This window comes from Myripristis murdjan, chromosome 14 (assembly GCF_902150065.1).
Source record: "Myripristis murdjan chromosome 14, fMyrMur1.1, whole genome shotgun sequence".
NCBI classification, from domain to species: domain Eukaryota; kingdom Metazoa; phylum Chordata; class Actinopteri; order Holocentriformes; family Holocentridae; genus Myripristis; species Myripristis murdjan.
The window spans coordinates 7,413,712-7,428,565 of NC_043993.1; the positions used below are offsets into that span (position 1 = coordinate 7,413,712).

The 14,854-nt window shown below is 41.3% G+C and overlaps 1 protein-coding gene across 1 annotated transcript in view; it reads left to right on the forward strand.

Annotated features, from left to right (window-relative positions):
- The window catches only part of fstl4 (follistatin-like 4), a 274,660-nt gene that overhangs the window by 181,281 nt on the left and 78,525 nt on the right, over positions 1-14,854 (forward strand). The window contains exons 5-6 of the mRNA XM_030069530.1: positions 1,033-1,223; positions 5,306-5,426. Coding sequence (XP_029925390.1) covers positions 1,033-1,223; positions 5,306-5,426 — 312 coding nt within the window. The remainder of the gene's footprint in view (positions 1-1,032; positions 1,224-5,305; positions 5,427-14,854) is intronic.

The following is a 14,854-nucleotide window of genomic DNA, read 5'->3' on the forward strand; positions in this document are numbered from 1 at the left end:
CACTTTGTGTTCATTAGCTTTCATACATGTTGAGTTGTCAGAGGAGATTAGGCAATGAGATCCACGCCCTGCTCCTCTCAGAGGGGGGTCCCACGCTCCGCAGTGATCGGGGGGATGTCGCCTAATGACTTATTCATACTGGAGAGCTTTTCATATTTTGTTCTCTCATCACCCTGCCTCAGATGTGCACATAGGACTTGCTCCCTGCCGCCCTCCTGTCAGCCCTCTCTCTGGGGCTGCCGTCAGGCCCAGGTGGGATTGAGGAGAGGGGGGGGCGACGGGGTGGAAGGAAGAAGAGAGGGAGAGAGGGGAGGCTCCTCTCATCTTCTCCCTCTCTTTCACTCTCATTTGTGCGTGTGCTCTCCGTTCGTATCAAGTCCCTCACAGCATGCGGCGGACGTGTTTTGCATAAATTTTGATTTCAAGTGTAAAGAATAAACACTCATTGGTGCCCTTGATTAATTTGTGGCCTCTCATTTCCTCTGCACATCCTCGTCGCAGGCAGAGCCGTGCAGAGAGTCGGGAGCTTGACGCCCAGCCTGGTTTGATACATGAGCTCTAATCCCATAGCAAAAGAGGACGAGAAGCTTGAGAGGGTCTAAATGAGGATGTTTACCTTTTGTTTTCATGTGGATTCAAGGATTACTCGTAATTAATTGGACCCCCTGCACCGAAAAGCTGTCAGACAAATTATGCAAACATGAAAAAAAAATCATATTTTTGAATGAGTAAACATTCTCTCTTTCTTTCTCTCTCTCTCTCTCTCTCTCTCTCTCTGACTCATACACACACACACACACACACACACACACAAATAAAATTGTTCCTGGTCTGTCCTGGTTTCTTTCTCTCTCTCTCTCTCTCTCTCTCTCTCTCTCTCTCGTCCTGTATAAAACACAAACACATTAAAGCCAATTTTCAGCTTCAATCCAAAGCCTTCAGTTTGTGTAATTGAGGTTAATTGAATGCCTTTTCTTTCCCTGTGTGTGTGTGTGTGTGTGTGTGTGTGTGTGTGTGTGCGCGCTTTCCCAGGTGATGCATGCACCATGTCGGAGTACAACAGGCTGAAGAGCATGCTGTTGGACATGCAGCCGAAGGTGCTGAGCAGTGGAGAGCAGAGCCAGCAGAGAGACATGGAGGAGAAGAGAGCGCTGGTGGACACCATGTACAAATACCTGGACGTGGACCAGGACGGCCGGCTGGTCAGTGATGAGCTAGAGAAGGTTGGTATCAAGTTGGACAGGTTCATGACTGTACACACACACACACATATCTCCTCACCAAAAAAAACAAAAACAAACAAAAAAAAAACTGTCTAATAATAACCTTTATTTATATAACACATACAGTTACAAACTGCTTCACATCAAAGAAGGTAGTGTAAATCTATAAAGAAGGTAACCATGTGGTCGTTGGATTTTAACAAGAGCTTAAGAAACAAAGAATAAGGCTAATCTGTAAAAGTTAGTTTTCAGGAGCCACTTGAAACAATCAATAGAGTTAGCATGAGGACAGCTCCGAAGTGACGGTGCTACCACTGCAAAGGCACTTGGATTTAAAGTACAACCCAGGAACTGATAAGAAGCCTCGATCGAATGACCTAAGCTGCCGACTGCTTGAGTAAAGACTCCACAGCTCTGCAGCATAAGCAGGGGGAAGGCCATACAAAGCTTGTAAGCAATTAGTAAAAGTTGGATTGATTGATTTATTGATCATTCTTAAATATACTGTCTTCAGATATTGTCAGGTAATTCATTAATCGCTGAAAAGTATAATAAATTGACCATCAGTTACTTTTTTGAGTTTGTCAGAACTTTGGCACTGACCGTTTTGCCCTATAAAGATAAAGTAAACCAAAGCCAGGTGACTGAAATGAGGCTGTTGCCATGGAAAAAGTAATAGGATTCAGTGGGAAGAAAGGAAATAGAGTACAGTGGTCCCTCGCTCTAACGCGGTTCACCTTTTGCGGCCTCGCAGTTTCACAGATTTTTTTTAGTGCAATTTCGCATGCTTTTTTTTTTTTTTTTTTTTTTTTAACAGCGCATTGTGTTCTGTGTCCTGATTGGCTAAGGGACTGTAGACCATTGTCAATCAGTCTCCTGTACAGTACAGAATGCATTCATTCTATAATACTGGACTTATTTTTCTATGAAGGTTTGAACTTTGAGAGTTTAAACAAGAGAGAAAAGTGAGAAAATGATAATGCCTGTCTGAGAAAAGTGTATAAAGTGTGTAGTGAGGGGTTTTACAGCCTTAAAACATCTATAATAATTGTAAAAAATAAAGCTGACTACTTCGCGGATTTCGCCTATTGCGGTTTATTTTTAGAACGTAACCCCCGCGATAAACGAGGGACCACTGTATTACAATATTAGCAGCCATGTCGAATATAAAATATGCAATAAAAACAGTAAAACAGTATCAAGTAAAAAAATAAGCAGTAAAGTAAAAAAAAAAAAAAAAAAAGCAATAAAATACCATATAACAGTTGTAGTGCTCTGGGAACTTATGCTGACCTTATGCTTTTGGGAAAACAGGCAGGGAATGTAGATGAGATTGGCACGGACATTTTCAGGATGAGGGAAATAGATTATTATGGGCATCATCTGGTATCAGGAAATGGGCATCACAATGGAGTGTTAATTACAGTCATCCTGACCCATGCCATGATTGCAACGCCTTCTGCCAAAATGCAATGAACCGCGTTAGAGTCCCACCCCAGTGAGTACAAAAGGAGGAGTAAATCAGTGAGCGTATTATAGCTTTACTTCATTAAAAATAAAATCAGTAGGTTGACAGCACACAAACAAGCTCGTCAAATGTTAACAATCAAAAGCCAAATATTGAACAATGATACAGTCTTTAATCTTCTGTCATCTCACTGAGGTTTCGAATGACAACACGCTTTGCTCACTGCACACTGAGAAGATTCAGAGCTTTTCGGCCTAGTTCTCGGAGCAGAAGAAAGAGAAATACATTATAAAACTCCTTCCGTGGTGGCTCCATTCTCTTTCTAAAAGAGCTCTGATTGAAGATTTTGATCAATCACACCCGGCAATTATTAATGTTGATACGTTGCCAGGAAACCTTTAGAAAAGACACTCTTATCCTGTAGGAATTCATAAATTCGGTTTCAGTGAAATAATGCTTTAAAGATCAAAGGGGTTCAAAGATGAATTTCATGACGAAAATATTCTTAAATGCCATCAATCAAGACCGTCTCCAGTTCGGGGTCTATCTTTTTTCACAGATGGCCTTAAAGGGGAAAGTCACTGTACTTCAGCTTTGAAATATGTTATTCATATGCCCAAGGACAGATCAGCCTGTATCAGTGAACGCTGGCTGCAGTCTCCTGTAGGCAGAAACAAGAGAAAGGAGTTTGTCACATTCCTTAATCTGCCATGTCACATGAGCAGCTCCGTGGAGAATGAATTGGAAAAGATGAAAGAGGGCAGGGCTATATTTTCAGGTTTGGAAGTGATGGCTGAAGGAATTAAAATTAACATGTATCTCCTACTTAGTAGTTTTAGGTTTCATTCACGGATTTCTTGGAGCCAGAAGCCTTAGTTGGCCTTAAATCACACTGCATTAGTACAACCTGTGTGAGTTGTGCTAATATGATCGGTAATAGGAAGGACACTGTCATGCCTTAAACTATCTTACCCAAAGAAAACCAAGTGTCGCTATGGTTCACTGTCTATTTTTAGAAAACGTCAATTCTTTATGCTCCATATCAAACTACACAGACTCCTAATAATCATATCCCAAAGGAACATCCAGGCCTTCATCGTTTAGGCCGATTTTGTAGTTTCAGTCCAAATGTCATCCAGTAAAATGCATCTCCCTATTTGCAACTGACTTTCATTATGGGCTTATAAGCTGCATTTCCCAGTTAGTTGCCGCATACTCAATGCGTTAAACAATCAGACTGAATATTGCAAAGTCATGTAGGCATGCAGCTATGGTGCATAGTGAGTGAATTTCAGGTAATATATTGTTTTTTTTTTTTTTAATGGAAATACATTGTGTAATCAAATCCTTTCATTGTACATGTAAACAAATGATTACACTAGTCTGTCCTATATGAATTTTTAAATAAGTAAATAAATAAATTTGATGACATTCACATGAGTTTGTTGGCTTGTTGATCATAGGTTAAAGTGCCTTTCAGTGTGTGACTAGCATTTCTGTATCATTAAATGACATGATCTTCATTCATCCAGAATGTCAGTGCTGGTTTCAAGCTTCAGGACTGACACGTTCTTATTCACAAATACTAATTAAGCTGCCCCTTTCCCTTAAAAATAACATTTTTTTGTGGTTAAATTATGTGGCGTTTGGACTTTAAACAAACATTTTATCAGTCCACAAAGTCAATCTTTCAGCTAGTGCCAGTGGCGTAGCTCCAGGCTGGGCATCGTCGTGACAGTGAAGAATGAAGTCGGAGTGTAAATCCTTCCTTCAGTGCTAAGCGCTGGGCAGCTCTAAGCAGCACTTAGAGATGCTGATAAAGCGCAGGAAAACCAGCGTCTATAAAAGCTCCAGGGCTCATTAAGCTCTGATTCTGGTGATGTCTTTGGTGTGGTGATGTTTTTGTTGCATGTTTCCCAAAGATCAGATATCACTCCTCAGTCAAACCTTGGATTTTCTGTTTGTTAAAGTTTGGGTCTCAGGAGGTGGCACTCTAGAGGCAAATTATACTGTAACTGGATACCTAAAACACATCACTGTGCACTGAAGATTTTATCTGGGGAAAGGCCAAACTTATAGTAGGTGTTTAGGGCAGGAGATGCAGCAAATGTAAAAGCTTTCATGAAATAGATGTTGGTTGAATCACTGCTGTGTTTTATTCATCACCCATGCACAGCAGCCAAAATTATTACACAGTCGATTATTACTTTGGATACTCATCAGCCTAAATAATCCTGCAAACCCATTTTAATGAATGGGAGATTCTTTGTTTCTTCTCTCATATTCACAAATATGGATTGGGCTGCCCTTAGCTGATAGGAGAATATTTATAAAACATTAAATGGTGCCATATCTCTCCTTTGTAAAGGTCAAATTTAAAGTTATACTGAAGGTGCATAATTTGGTGCCATCTTACAGTAGATAAGCTAGAATAAAGAAAGATAAAGAGAGGACTAAAATGATAACATAAAGGCCATGATAAGATGTGAGACCTGTGTAGCTCAAAATGTTAATTTGCCTTTATCACCTAGTTTCTGCACACTTTCCTCACACCATTTTTTCACGAGATTACTGTTTTCTTCGTGCTGACTGTATGATTCAATGTGCTGGTTAGATCTCTATGAAAGAGCACCTGGAGGACAGTCTTCTGGAGTGCACCATGCAGGACCTGCTGCGCTACGATGACTACAACAACGATGGACACCTCAGCCTTCATGAGTTCTACACGGCTTTCCGTGAGTCTGTTTTGCATCCCTGTGTTGCTCTTTCGGCATTCTCATTTTTCCCCCCTTTTCATCTCCCCCCAAATTTCCTCTCCGTCCTCCTCTTCCCTCTCTTTTTTCCCTTTCCCTCTGCAGCCTTTTGGCCCTGCAGCCGTATCTTATTCTGTAAAACTATGTCCAGTATGTGCTGTAGTACAGTGCATATGAGAACCGTGCCTTTAAATAAAATACACCACTAAGTCCCCCATACTTTTTTAAACCTGCTGTCCCCTCTCTCCCTGCGATCCAAACAGAAACATGGCACTTCAGAGGTCATCAGCCAGTTCAGCCACAGATAACCTGATAATTCCACACTAGCTTTCTTGCCCAGATCTAGCTGTGATTAGCTGTCTTTCCACTGTCGTGCCACTGCGAGCTAGAGCTGTCTTCGAGCCAGACGGTGGCCTCCAGCCGCAAGAACAAAAAACATTCGCATTTCTGCTCTTGTGCTGATAATCCCGCAGTCTCCTTCCATCCATGCATGTGAGTGGGAAATAGGAAGCGAGTGGTTTAAGTCTGCACACTTGGCACCGACTAACTACTGCAGAACTACATACCATGGGACTCTCTCTCTCTCACAATATATCACATAACGTCCTAATTTCGGCAAACACCGTCCATTTGATGTTGGACGTTATCCTTTGCCCAGATAGTGAGCAGAGCCCTAATGTCCTCATTTGACCAGTACTGCCGCTTGTTCTCCATTTTTCTTTTCTCGATTATTTTTCTGCTACAAAAGCGAGCTGCTCCGCTGACATCTGTACTTATCAGCTGCATCGTCTCCCCACTTATCACCCTTAACTCCTGCTCAGACCTCGGTTCGCCCTGTCAGGCCCATGGGCATTTGGCACCTGGAAACTGGCCCCAACAGCCCCACCAAGGAGCCCATGTTTGGTGCGACAGTAGAAAGCTGGCTGTCATAGCATCTGATGCTGCCATCATGGCCTTTGGGGTTTAGACTGAGCCGCAGCTGAGAGCATTGGCTGGTTCCACCTTATTAAGACCAATAATCACCAGTCGGCCAGAGATGGGATAGTAAAATCAGCAGCGAAATCACTGGACAGCAGAGCAACCTGTGACCAAATAATCTCCATTTTAATAGGACATTTAGTCTCATATTCAGTTTTAAAATCTTGTTTTTCTTGAAAGAAGTGAAAAAAAAAAATCTCCCAGTGGGATCCCACTTGTTTCCAATGCTAATCAATTAATTTCCAGAATTTTCTTGAATCTTGAAGTGTCATTTTCTTGATAATAGTGGGTTGAGCTACCTTATTCTGCTTATTCTGCATACTTATACTTATACTTTCCTTCAGAAACAAGTGAAACTGCATTGGAAGCAAGTGGGATTATCTCGTCCCACTGGCAGATTTTTTTCACCTTGTTATAGGGAAAAAAAAAAATATTTTAACCATGAGTGTGACATGAAATAACTCGTTAAGATGAAGCGTTTTTAGAGTGTTTGTAAGTTCATCCTTTTGATTTTCCATGTACATTTCCGTTTTCCGCACATTGTTCCACCACAGATTCAAAGTACAATGAAATAACCTTAATCTGATATCAAAACTGGTGATACAACCCAATAAAGTTGATAAATCATGGAGTTAGTGGTGGCAGACGGCCATTTTGTAGTCCCTACCTGCAGTCTGTGCAGGTCTGTTAAGCCTCCCCAGTCATTTAGCTTCCTAATGACTGGTTATAGTGGGAGCTGACCCCGCTATTATTCAGCTGCACTCCCTTCACATTCCAGATGGGCTGTGAACAGGCATCACATGGTTGGTATTTATCTACCTACAGGCCTGCCTGCAGGGTTTGTTAAGGTGTTTTATGTTTGACAAGCAGGTGAAGGAGTGGGCTGGGACTAATAAAACAAGCTATTGATCAGATGATGCTCAAGGTTAACTGTTGGGATGCAGCGAAGAAGACACCAAGGGGGAGTAGTTATTTTTGAGTGGCGCATCTGGTGTTGTGGATAATGTTGATGGTGTCGAGATGTTCGTGTGTTTGCGTCTGTGTGTGTGTAAGTGCAAGTGTTCATGCATGCATCTCTGTGTGTGTGAAATTGTGGGTGAGTGTCTGTGCACATGTGTGCCAGGCGTGTGTGTTTGTGTATGTGTGTGTGTGTGTGTGTGTGTGTGTGTGTGTGTGTGTTTTCCTGGGATGCAGTCAGCGCCCTCCCCATTCCCCAGTGAGTGGTCTGAGGAGCCGAGCAGCCAGGAATCACAGGTGTGTTTAGCAGAGTGGAAATTTACAATATGGGCAAAAGCATAGCAATAAAATTCAAATTATAGAGCTAAACGATGTGAATGCTGTAGCAGGTATTATGCTCTGATGGATATTCCTCTGTCAAGTGACTCGTCTGGCTCTGCGAGGAGTCAGACCTGAGATGAGAATTTGAAAATGCAAGCTTTCGCCTAGTTTTGAGGACATAAACAACTCGGTGAGCTGATTTGGGAACAGCATGCCACAATCCTAGCTCAGTTCACGCGGTTCTCCTCTGCTTGGCACTTTCTTTCTTTTCAGCAGCTCTGATGTCTGAATCACAACAGTCTGGCTGCTTCCAGCAAAGACAACTCGGGTTTCAGTGCTGGTCCTGCATTCACTGAACTTCTGCATTGTTAAGAACACCTGATTGTTTTTCCCCTCCTTGTTGTCTTTTTCCTTATTTAACATATAAACGCTGACAGGCACCCCGCTCCTCACAGCTCTATTCTGTGGCTGTCTAAATCTATTCCTCTCTTTTTTTAACCACAAATTGAATAGAGTAGAATATGCTTCAAGAATACTCCCACGATGATTACATTTATATTGATTTTTTGCCTTATTCAAGCTTTTAACAGCTCAGCACGTTGTTTTATGTAGTTCTTTTTACCTCTTTGTTCTGCAGCCCTGGCACCTCTGTTAAGTAGATTCTGCTTAAACACCCTCTTTCTCCCTCCAAGATTATGAAGTTATAATTACGATCAATTTCAAGAATAATACTATCTGCTTGATTTGATTTCACAGCGTTATTGATATAATTTTGTGGAGTACTGGCAATCACCGGGACTCTGCAATCACATTTACATTTATATTTCAGGCATTAGCTGGTGTTCGTATGCAAAGAGACTTGAAATAAGCACAACTGCAGAAAAATCTCAATCTAAATCTGCCGTTGTTCCATGAGCAGTAAGTAGTGCAGGGTAATATAGCAGGGGTCATAGCTACAGCACATTGGCCATATATGTAACAAATAAATGTGTATCTTGAATTACTCCCTATGGCAGAGAATGGACAAACGCTCAGAAAAAACAACAAATAAACAAACAAATTGATCCCTGTCATCCTCTATCCTTTAAGTTGGCCTTAATGTTCAGTTCCCATTTCTGTCATACTCAATCTATTTACCTTGTCTGTTCGCATTCATGTTTGTATGCTATCCAAATCTGACTTCAGTCAAACAGATTTCTGTCCTGAAAGGGTCTGCATAAGTGCATTCACAAGCATGTGTGCTAAACAACAAATAATAACATTTTCATGGCAGTCCATCATTACATTGAATGACAGAACGGTGCAAGAATTCATTGCTTGGATCTTTTGCACTGAAAAAGCGTGATGTAGGCCTACTCCACTTGTCATTGCTCTCAAAATGAATTTGGCATTTGGCCTTAATGATAGCTCTAGAGGTGCACCTTCATAGTGTTTGCTCAACTCATCAGGATTCACATAGCATAGATCCTGCCGTCATTCCATTTGAATTTTTTTTCTTATGCCACTACATAATAAGCAGTACATCCACACATCTAGATGGGAAAAGAATAAGTGTTTTAATTCAGTTGTGGATGTCCCTTTGGGCCTGCTGGTAGCGCTAGAAGGAAGGCCATAGGGTCATCAAAGTTGCCAGGTTTCATCCCCTTGGCAACGTGAATATTGCCACCAAATTTCATGGATATCCATCAAATAGATTTTGAGATATGCCAGTGTGGACCAACTGACTGACACAGTGACATGTAGACCCCCTACATGCAAACAAAGAATAAACCTGACCATTGTTGCAGCAGTGGCATTTTCTGGAAAAAAAAAAAAAAATCAAATTTTTATGTTCACGCTGCTCAGATCTGTGTCACCTGTAGCCAAACTTGTAATGTGAACATCGTGTTTGTCCCTATTTACAAGGGACAAAGAACATGGTGTTGAACAGTTTATAGTGCTGAACACCCTAAGCTGTTAAAATATAATAGTTACTAGTCGTTTCAAATGGAGCTGCGAGGCTACATTGGAAGGCAGCCCATAGAAAGAGAGAAACCCTTCATATTAATAGTTTAAATTCAATCCAAAATCCTGTATTTGTTGTTATGTTAAAGTGTGGCTCCCTGCAGTTATTACTTAAAAATAACTGATAATTTGCTCATCTAAACCTTACATTTTCCAGTGCTTGTCTGAAGTGTGAAGTCACTTGACAGTAGAAAATCCACCAGAGCATAATACCTTCTACAGTATTCACATGACTTACTTATGCAACATGTATTCCACTTCTGTGCTTTTGTCCATATTGTAAATCGTGCTGATGACTCAGTTCTTAAAACATATAAGCAAAGGTCTTATGATGGCTCCTAACTTAAATCAAATGTCATCATCATCATCAGCAATCACTGCGATTCGAGAATGATGGTCCTCCTTACGGTGGGTCGTCATATGGCTGAGGACGCCAACTCTGGGACGACAAACTTTCTTGCAGTGTGGGCACTGATGTGAACTGCTGGAAGTGGAGTGTGGGAGAGCCTATTTGGTGGGGACTCCACTGCTTGACTCTGGCAGCCTGGCGGAGATCGTCTTCATGGAATGTAGCTCCTTCAAGTAAAAAGTTTCTCCATGGGGTTCTGCTTTGAGCAAGGTCTTCCCAGTCAGAGTCAATGTGGAATTTTTTGTGGTTGATCTTGATGCTGTCCTTGAAGCGCTTTTTCTGACCTCTGGGTTCTTCTTGGCCAGAGTTAAGTTGTGAGTAGAGGACCTGCTTTGGGAGGCATGTGTTGGGCATACCTATTACATGGCATGTCCATCTCAGCTGGTCTGTGATAATGGTGGTGGCAATGCTGTTGATGTTTGCTTCCTCAAGAACACTGTTGGTAGTACCCTTCTCTTTCCAGCTGATATACAGGATTTTTCACAGGCATCTCTGATGGTAGGACTCCAAGATTATCATATGTCTACTGTAGATGGCCCAGCTCTCCACACCACATAACAGTGTGGGCTTGATAAATGCCTTGTAGACCAGTATCTTGGTCTTTGCAAGCAGGTCAGTTTTCAAAGACTCTTCTGCAAAGTTTTGCAAAGGCGCCACTGGCACAGCAGATGCGATAGTGTACCTCACTGTCTGTCCTTACTTTCACACAGGCAGTGATTTCCTTTAACATAGGTGTAAGTTTGGTTGAAACTCTGGCTACATTATTCTAGAAAACTCCTGATATTGCTTTGAGCTCTGCACAGACCGAGAATGTTATTCTGAGCTACAGAAGGAGAGCACCAATGAATAGTAATTATTGTTTTAGCCATGGAACAAATTGCAGGACAGAGATAATGGTGAAATGGCTTTCACATCAATCCTGGTTTGGTAACCGTGTGGATTCACTGAGCACATGTGCACTGTGTATCACAACCAGAATTAGAAACACTGTAACACCGCACAGACAAACAAACAGGGATTTGTCGTGTGGACATTGCCATTTGTGCAGGAACATAGATATTACACATTAACCCTGCAGTGACAGATTTCAGTGATTTAGCACTGAAGCACATAGGTGTGTAGGCTTGTTGGGCAATTACTGCAGTCTGGAGATATACTTTGTACAGTCACACAAGGTCACACATCCTTTGCCAAAACATGTGTAAAGCGTATAAAGCTTCTTGGGGCCCCTGGGTGATACAGGGACTGCATGTACATGATGTAAGGTGAGTAACCTTTCACAAATGTTCAGCGGAAGCCACTTGCAGACACTACATAATATCATCTTGACCACACGTTCTGCGGTTAGACACGGTCTATATCCGTGTATCCTCACCACAGCAAATTAGGGGACAGCAGGGAAAGACAACACAGAGGTAAAGGAGGACACTGAAGACTGAGGAGAGGCATGGAAAAGGCAGCAGGACTATGAAAACAACATCATCTTGTTTACTTGACAGAAATGTCAGAATACAGACTCTGTTATTCTTATGCTTGCAAGTCCTTGCCATTGTCAGCTTGTACCACTGACAATCTAGGAAATTTGATGAATTCAGCTATTCCATTCATCAAGTTACTGTAGATAAGAGGATTAGCTATATAAGTCAAATGGAAAAACATGTAATTGTTTGCTCAAGTACTGTACTTAAGTATAAATTTTATTTACTTTAGTATTTTCTTTTTGTGAGTTTTACTGCACCATATTTCAGAGATAAATATTGTACTTTTTTATAGCACTACATATATCTGATGGCTGTAGTTAATAGTTACTTTTTGGAAGAAACATTTCCATGCAAAGCATCAAATCTGATGCATTGTTAGAGTGTAAGATAGCCACCATTATATAGAGCAGTGAGAGCTACAACTTTGAAATACTTTTCACAGGTTGATACATCAGTAGTTGAACATATCTGAAAGGAATCATTCCTCACAATGACTACTTTCATATTTCATAGATAATTACACTTCACCACTAGTACGAATGCGATACTTACTTTCTTCTCTGTTGCTACATTTAATTAGGGTTTTGGTAAATCGTATTTAAAAAAGCACTTGTTAAAATACCGTTCCTCGTCAATGCAAGAACAAATGGCACAAATTCGATGACTGTTGGCACTATAGTCTTTGTTCAGGTCAGCATGAAAACATAAGAACTGAGAGAAATAACAATTCTGTGAGCTTAAACAAATGCCCCCGAGTGCTGCTCCCATGTCACCCCATTTTGTTGTTTATTTTCTTAAAAGTTGATGAGAAACTTTGAATCCACGCCCCAGTAAACCGGAAAAAAGCATGAGACAGTAACGCAAGAGTAAACAGGGTAGAGACAGGAAGCAGGAGAGAGGTGAGGAGCGAGCAGCAGGACGGCAGTACAAAGACAGAGGCATGACAATGGAAAGCGCTAAGTGAGAGCGATGGGGAGTAAAGTGAAGCAAAGAAGTGAGAGCAGCTGAGGTGAAAACTTTCTCTCAGTTCAGTTCAGTGATGCTTTTATTGGCATGAGACACATAAGTGCATATTGCCAGCGCAAGTAACAGCAAATAACAGATTACAAAAAGAGTTTGTTCGCAACCATGACAATGTGGCAACAACAAGTGGTTCAGAATACCTGTAGTCAATCGATATTTCAGTACACACATTTATTGCATAAATAATACATGTTTTTTCCTTATTGTTAAGGTACCTTCTGTCCAACAATTAACCAGGCTATAATAGAGATACAGGTGATTTTGAAGGTTCAAGGCTTTGGAGGTTTTAAATATTACCACATGTTTTGAATTTCAGAGGACAGATTTATCTTATCAGTATAATGCAGTAGCAAGTGCTCACACTCCATTCTTAATCTTTCTGCTCTCCTTTTCTCTTTTATTCTCTCTTCATGCTTGCCAAAAGAGCAGTTATCTGCATGTGCGGATGTTGCTAAGAGACTGTAGTATTTTCATTGAGTCCTTGCTGAGCGGTGCATGTCTCAAATGTCTTTGTTGGTAACCTTTATATCTGAAGGCCCAGAAGTTACGGCTCCTCGTGGTGCTATTCTTCTGTGTAGATACACTGGAAGATTGTTTTGTTTTTGTTTTTGTTATTGTTTTTGTTTTTGTTTTTCTATTTTGTGTTTCTCTACAATTTGAATTGCATATGCAAGTGTGTTGCTTCCTAGTTAAAGATTAATTTCAAGTCTCAGTTTTGCTTTCCTAATTAGGTAAACTGTGTTGTTTGGCAACATATCGTAATATATGTTTTCCATACTGTTTGATGGACTGCTTCATTCCTTTGCTGAGGATGTAACTTTACTGGAGCTGGCTTTGTTAAGTGCATGTTAGTAACATTAGTTTCTAAATTGCAGTAATGAGCCACTGATCATTTGACTGACAGCTCTGAAACACTGACTCACATCAGGCAAGCATGTAGCTAACTAATGGTAAACTCATTTTCACTTGTCTCATTTTTTCCGCTCTCTCTCACACTTTAAGCACTTGTTCTCTCAGTTCTTTCTCTCTTTTTGTCTCAATATTATTCCTCCACACTGAGTCAGTTTGTCCTGAGTGCTGATCATAGTGGAATTATGTGGAAATGTTAAGCTGCCCTGGTAGAGCTACTCAGATCTGACTAATTAATAAAGGGGCTGAAGTAGCAGAGAAGGAGAGGCAGGAAGTAGATGAGGAGGAGAAGAAAGAGGACGAATTGGAAAGAGAAAGTAATAGGATGAGGTGGAATAGGAGAGAAGTATCAAGGATTCAAGGTTGTGAGGAAAGAGGGATGAGAAAGGTGAAGGAAGAAGAGGAAGAAGAGGAGCGGAAAGGAGAAGGTGTGACTGTACAGCAGGAGAACTGGGTGAAGAAAAAGAGCAAGTGGGGAAACAGGGGGAGGAGGCATGTCTGTGGAGATTCTCAGCCATCCAGGTCATGATATGCAAATAGGGTTAGAGCAAAGTCGACTGGACTTGATAGCAGCTTTCAGAACAAAATTCTGAAATTCTACTTACAGGGGGGAGGAGGCGTTTAATTGGTTGGCTGGTGAGAGGGGAAAAGAGCACTCTGGGTCAGTGAAATGTGAAAAGGTTCTTAGGGTGACGAGAGGGATGGGTGTGTGTTGCACATATGCCTGTGTGTGTATGTGTGTGTGTTTGTGTGTTTGTGTTTGTACTGTATGTGTGAATGCCTGCCTGCATGTGAACACGTTTCCCTGCATGTCTCCATCTGCCTGTGCACATGTAGGTGTTTGCCTGTGTGTATATGTGTTTGGCTGCATATTTCGTTACATATGTGTGTGTGTGTGTGTGTGTGTGTGTGTGTGTGTGTGTGTGTGTGTGTGTTTTCAGTGTTACATACAGCAACACTACCATCTATCAGAAGGCCGTCTTTGTCACAAAGAGATCACAGCCCTATCAGAGATGCAAATGACCACATTACCACAGTCAATTAACACCCATCCTGAAAAAACAAAGACGCTGTCAATCAGTGGAGGACATTTAGCATGCTTTATATTGTGTTCTATATGGTTTTATCTATTACTTTATCTATTATTTAAATTTCATTCTAAACAAATGCACAACAGCATTTTCATACAATGCGGTGATGCCAGGCCCGGACTGCACATCGGGAGAACCGGGAGATTTCCCGAAGCGCCAGCCTGTCACTGGCCTGGTGGCCTGCCAGTCTTTTTTTTTTTTTTTTTTTTTTTTTTAGACATGTCGCCGGCCAGGCCA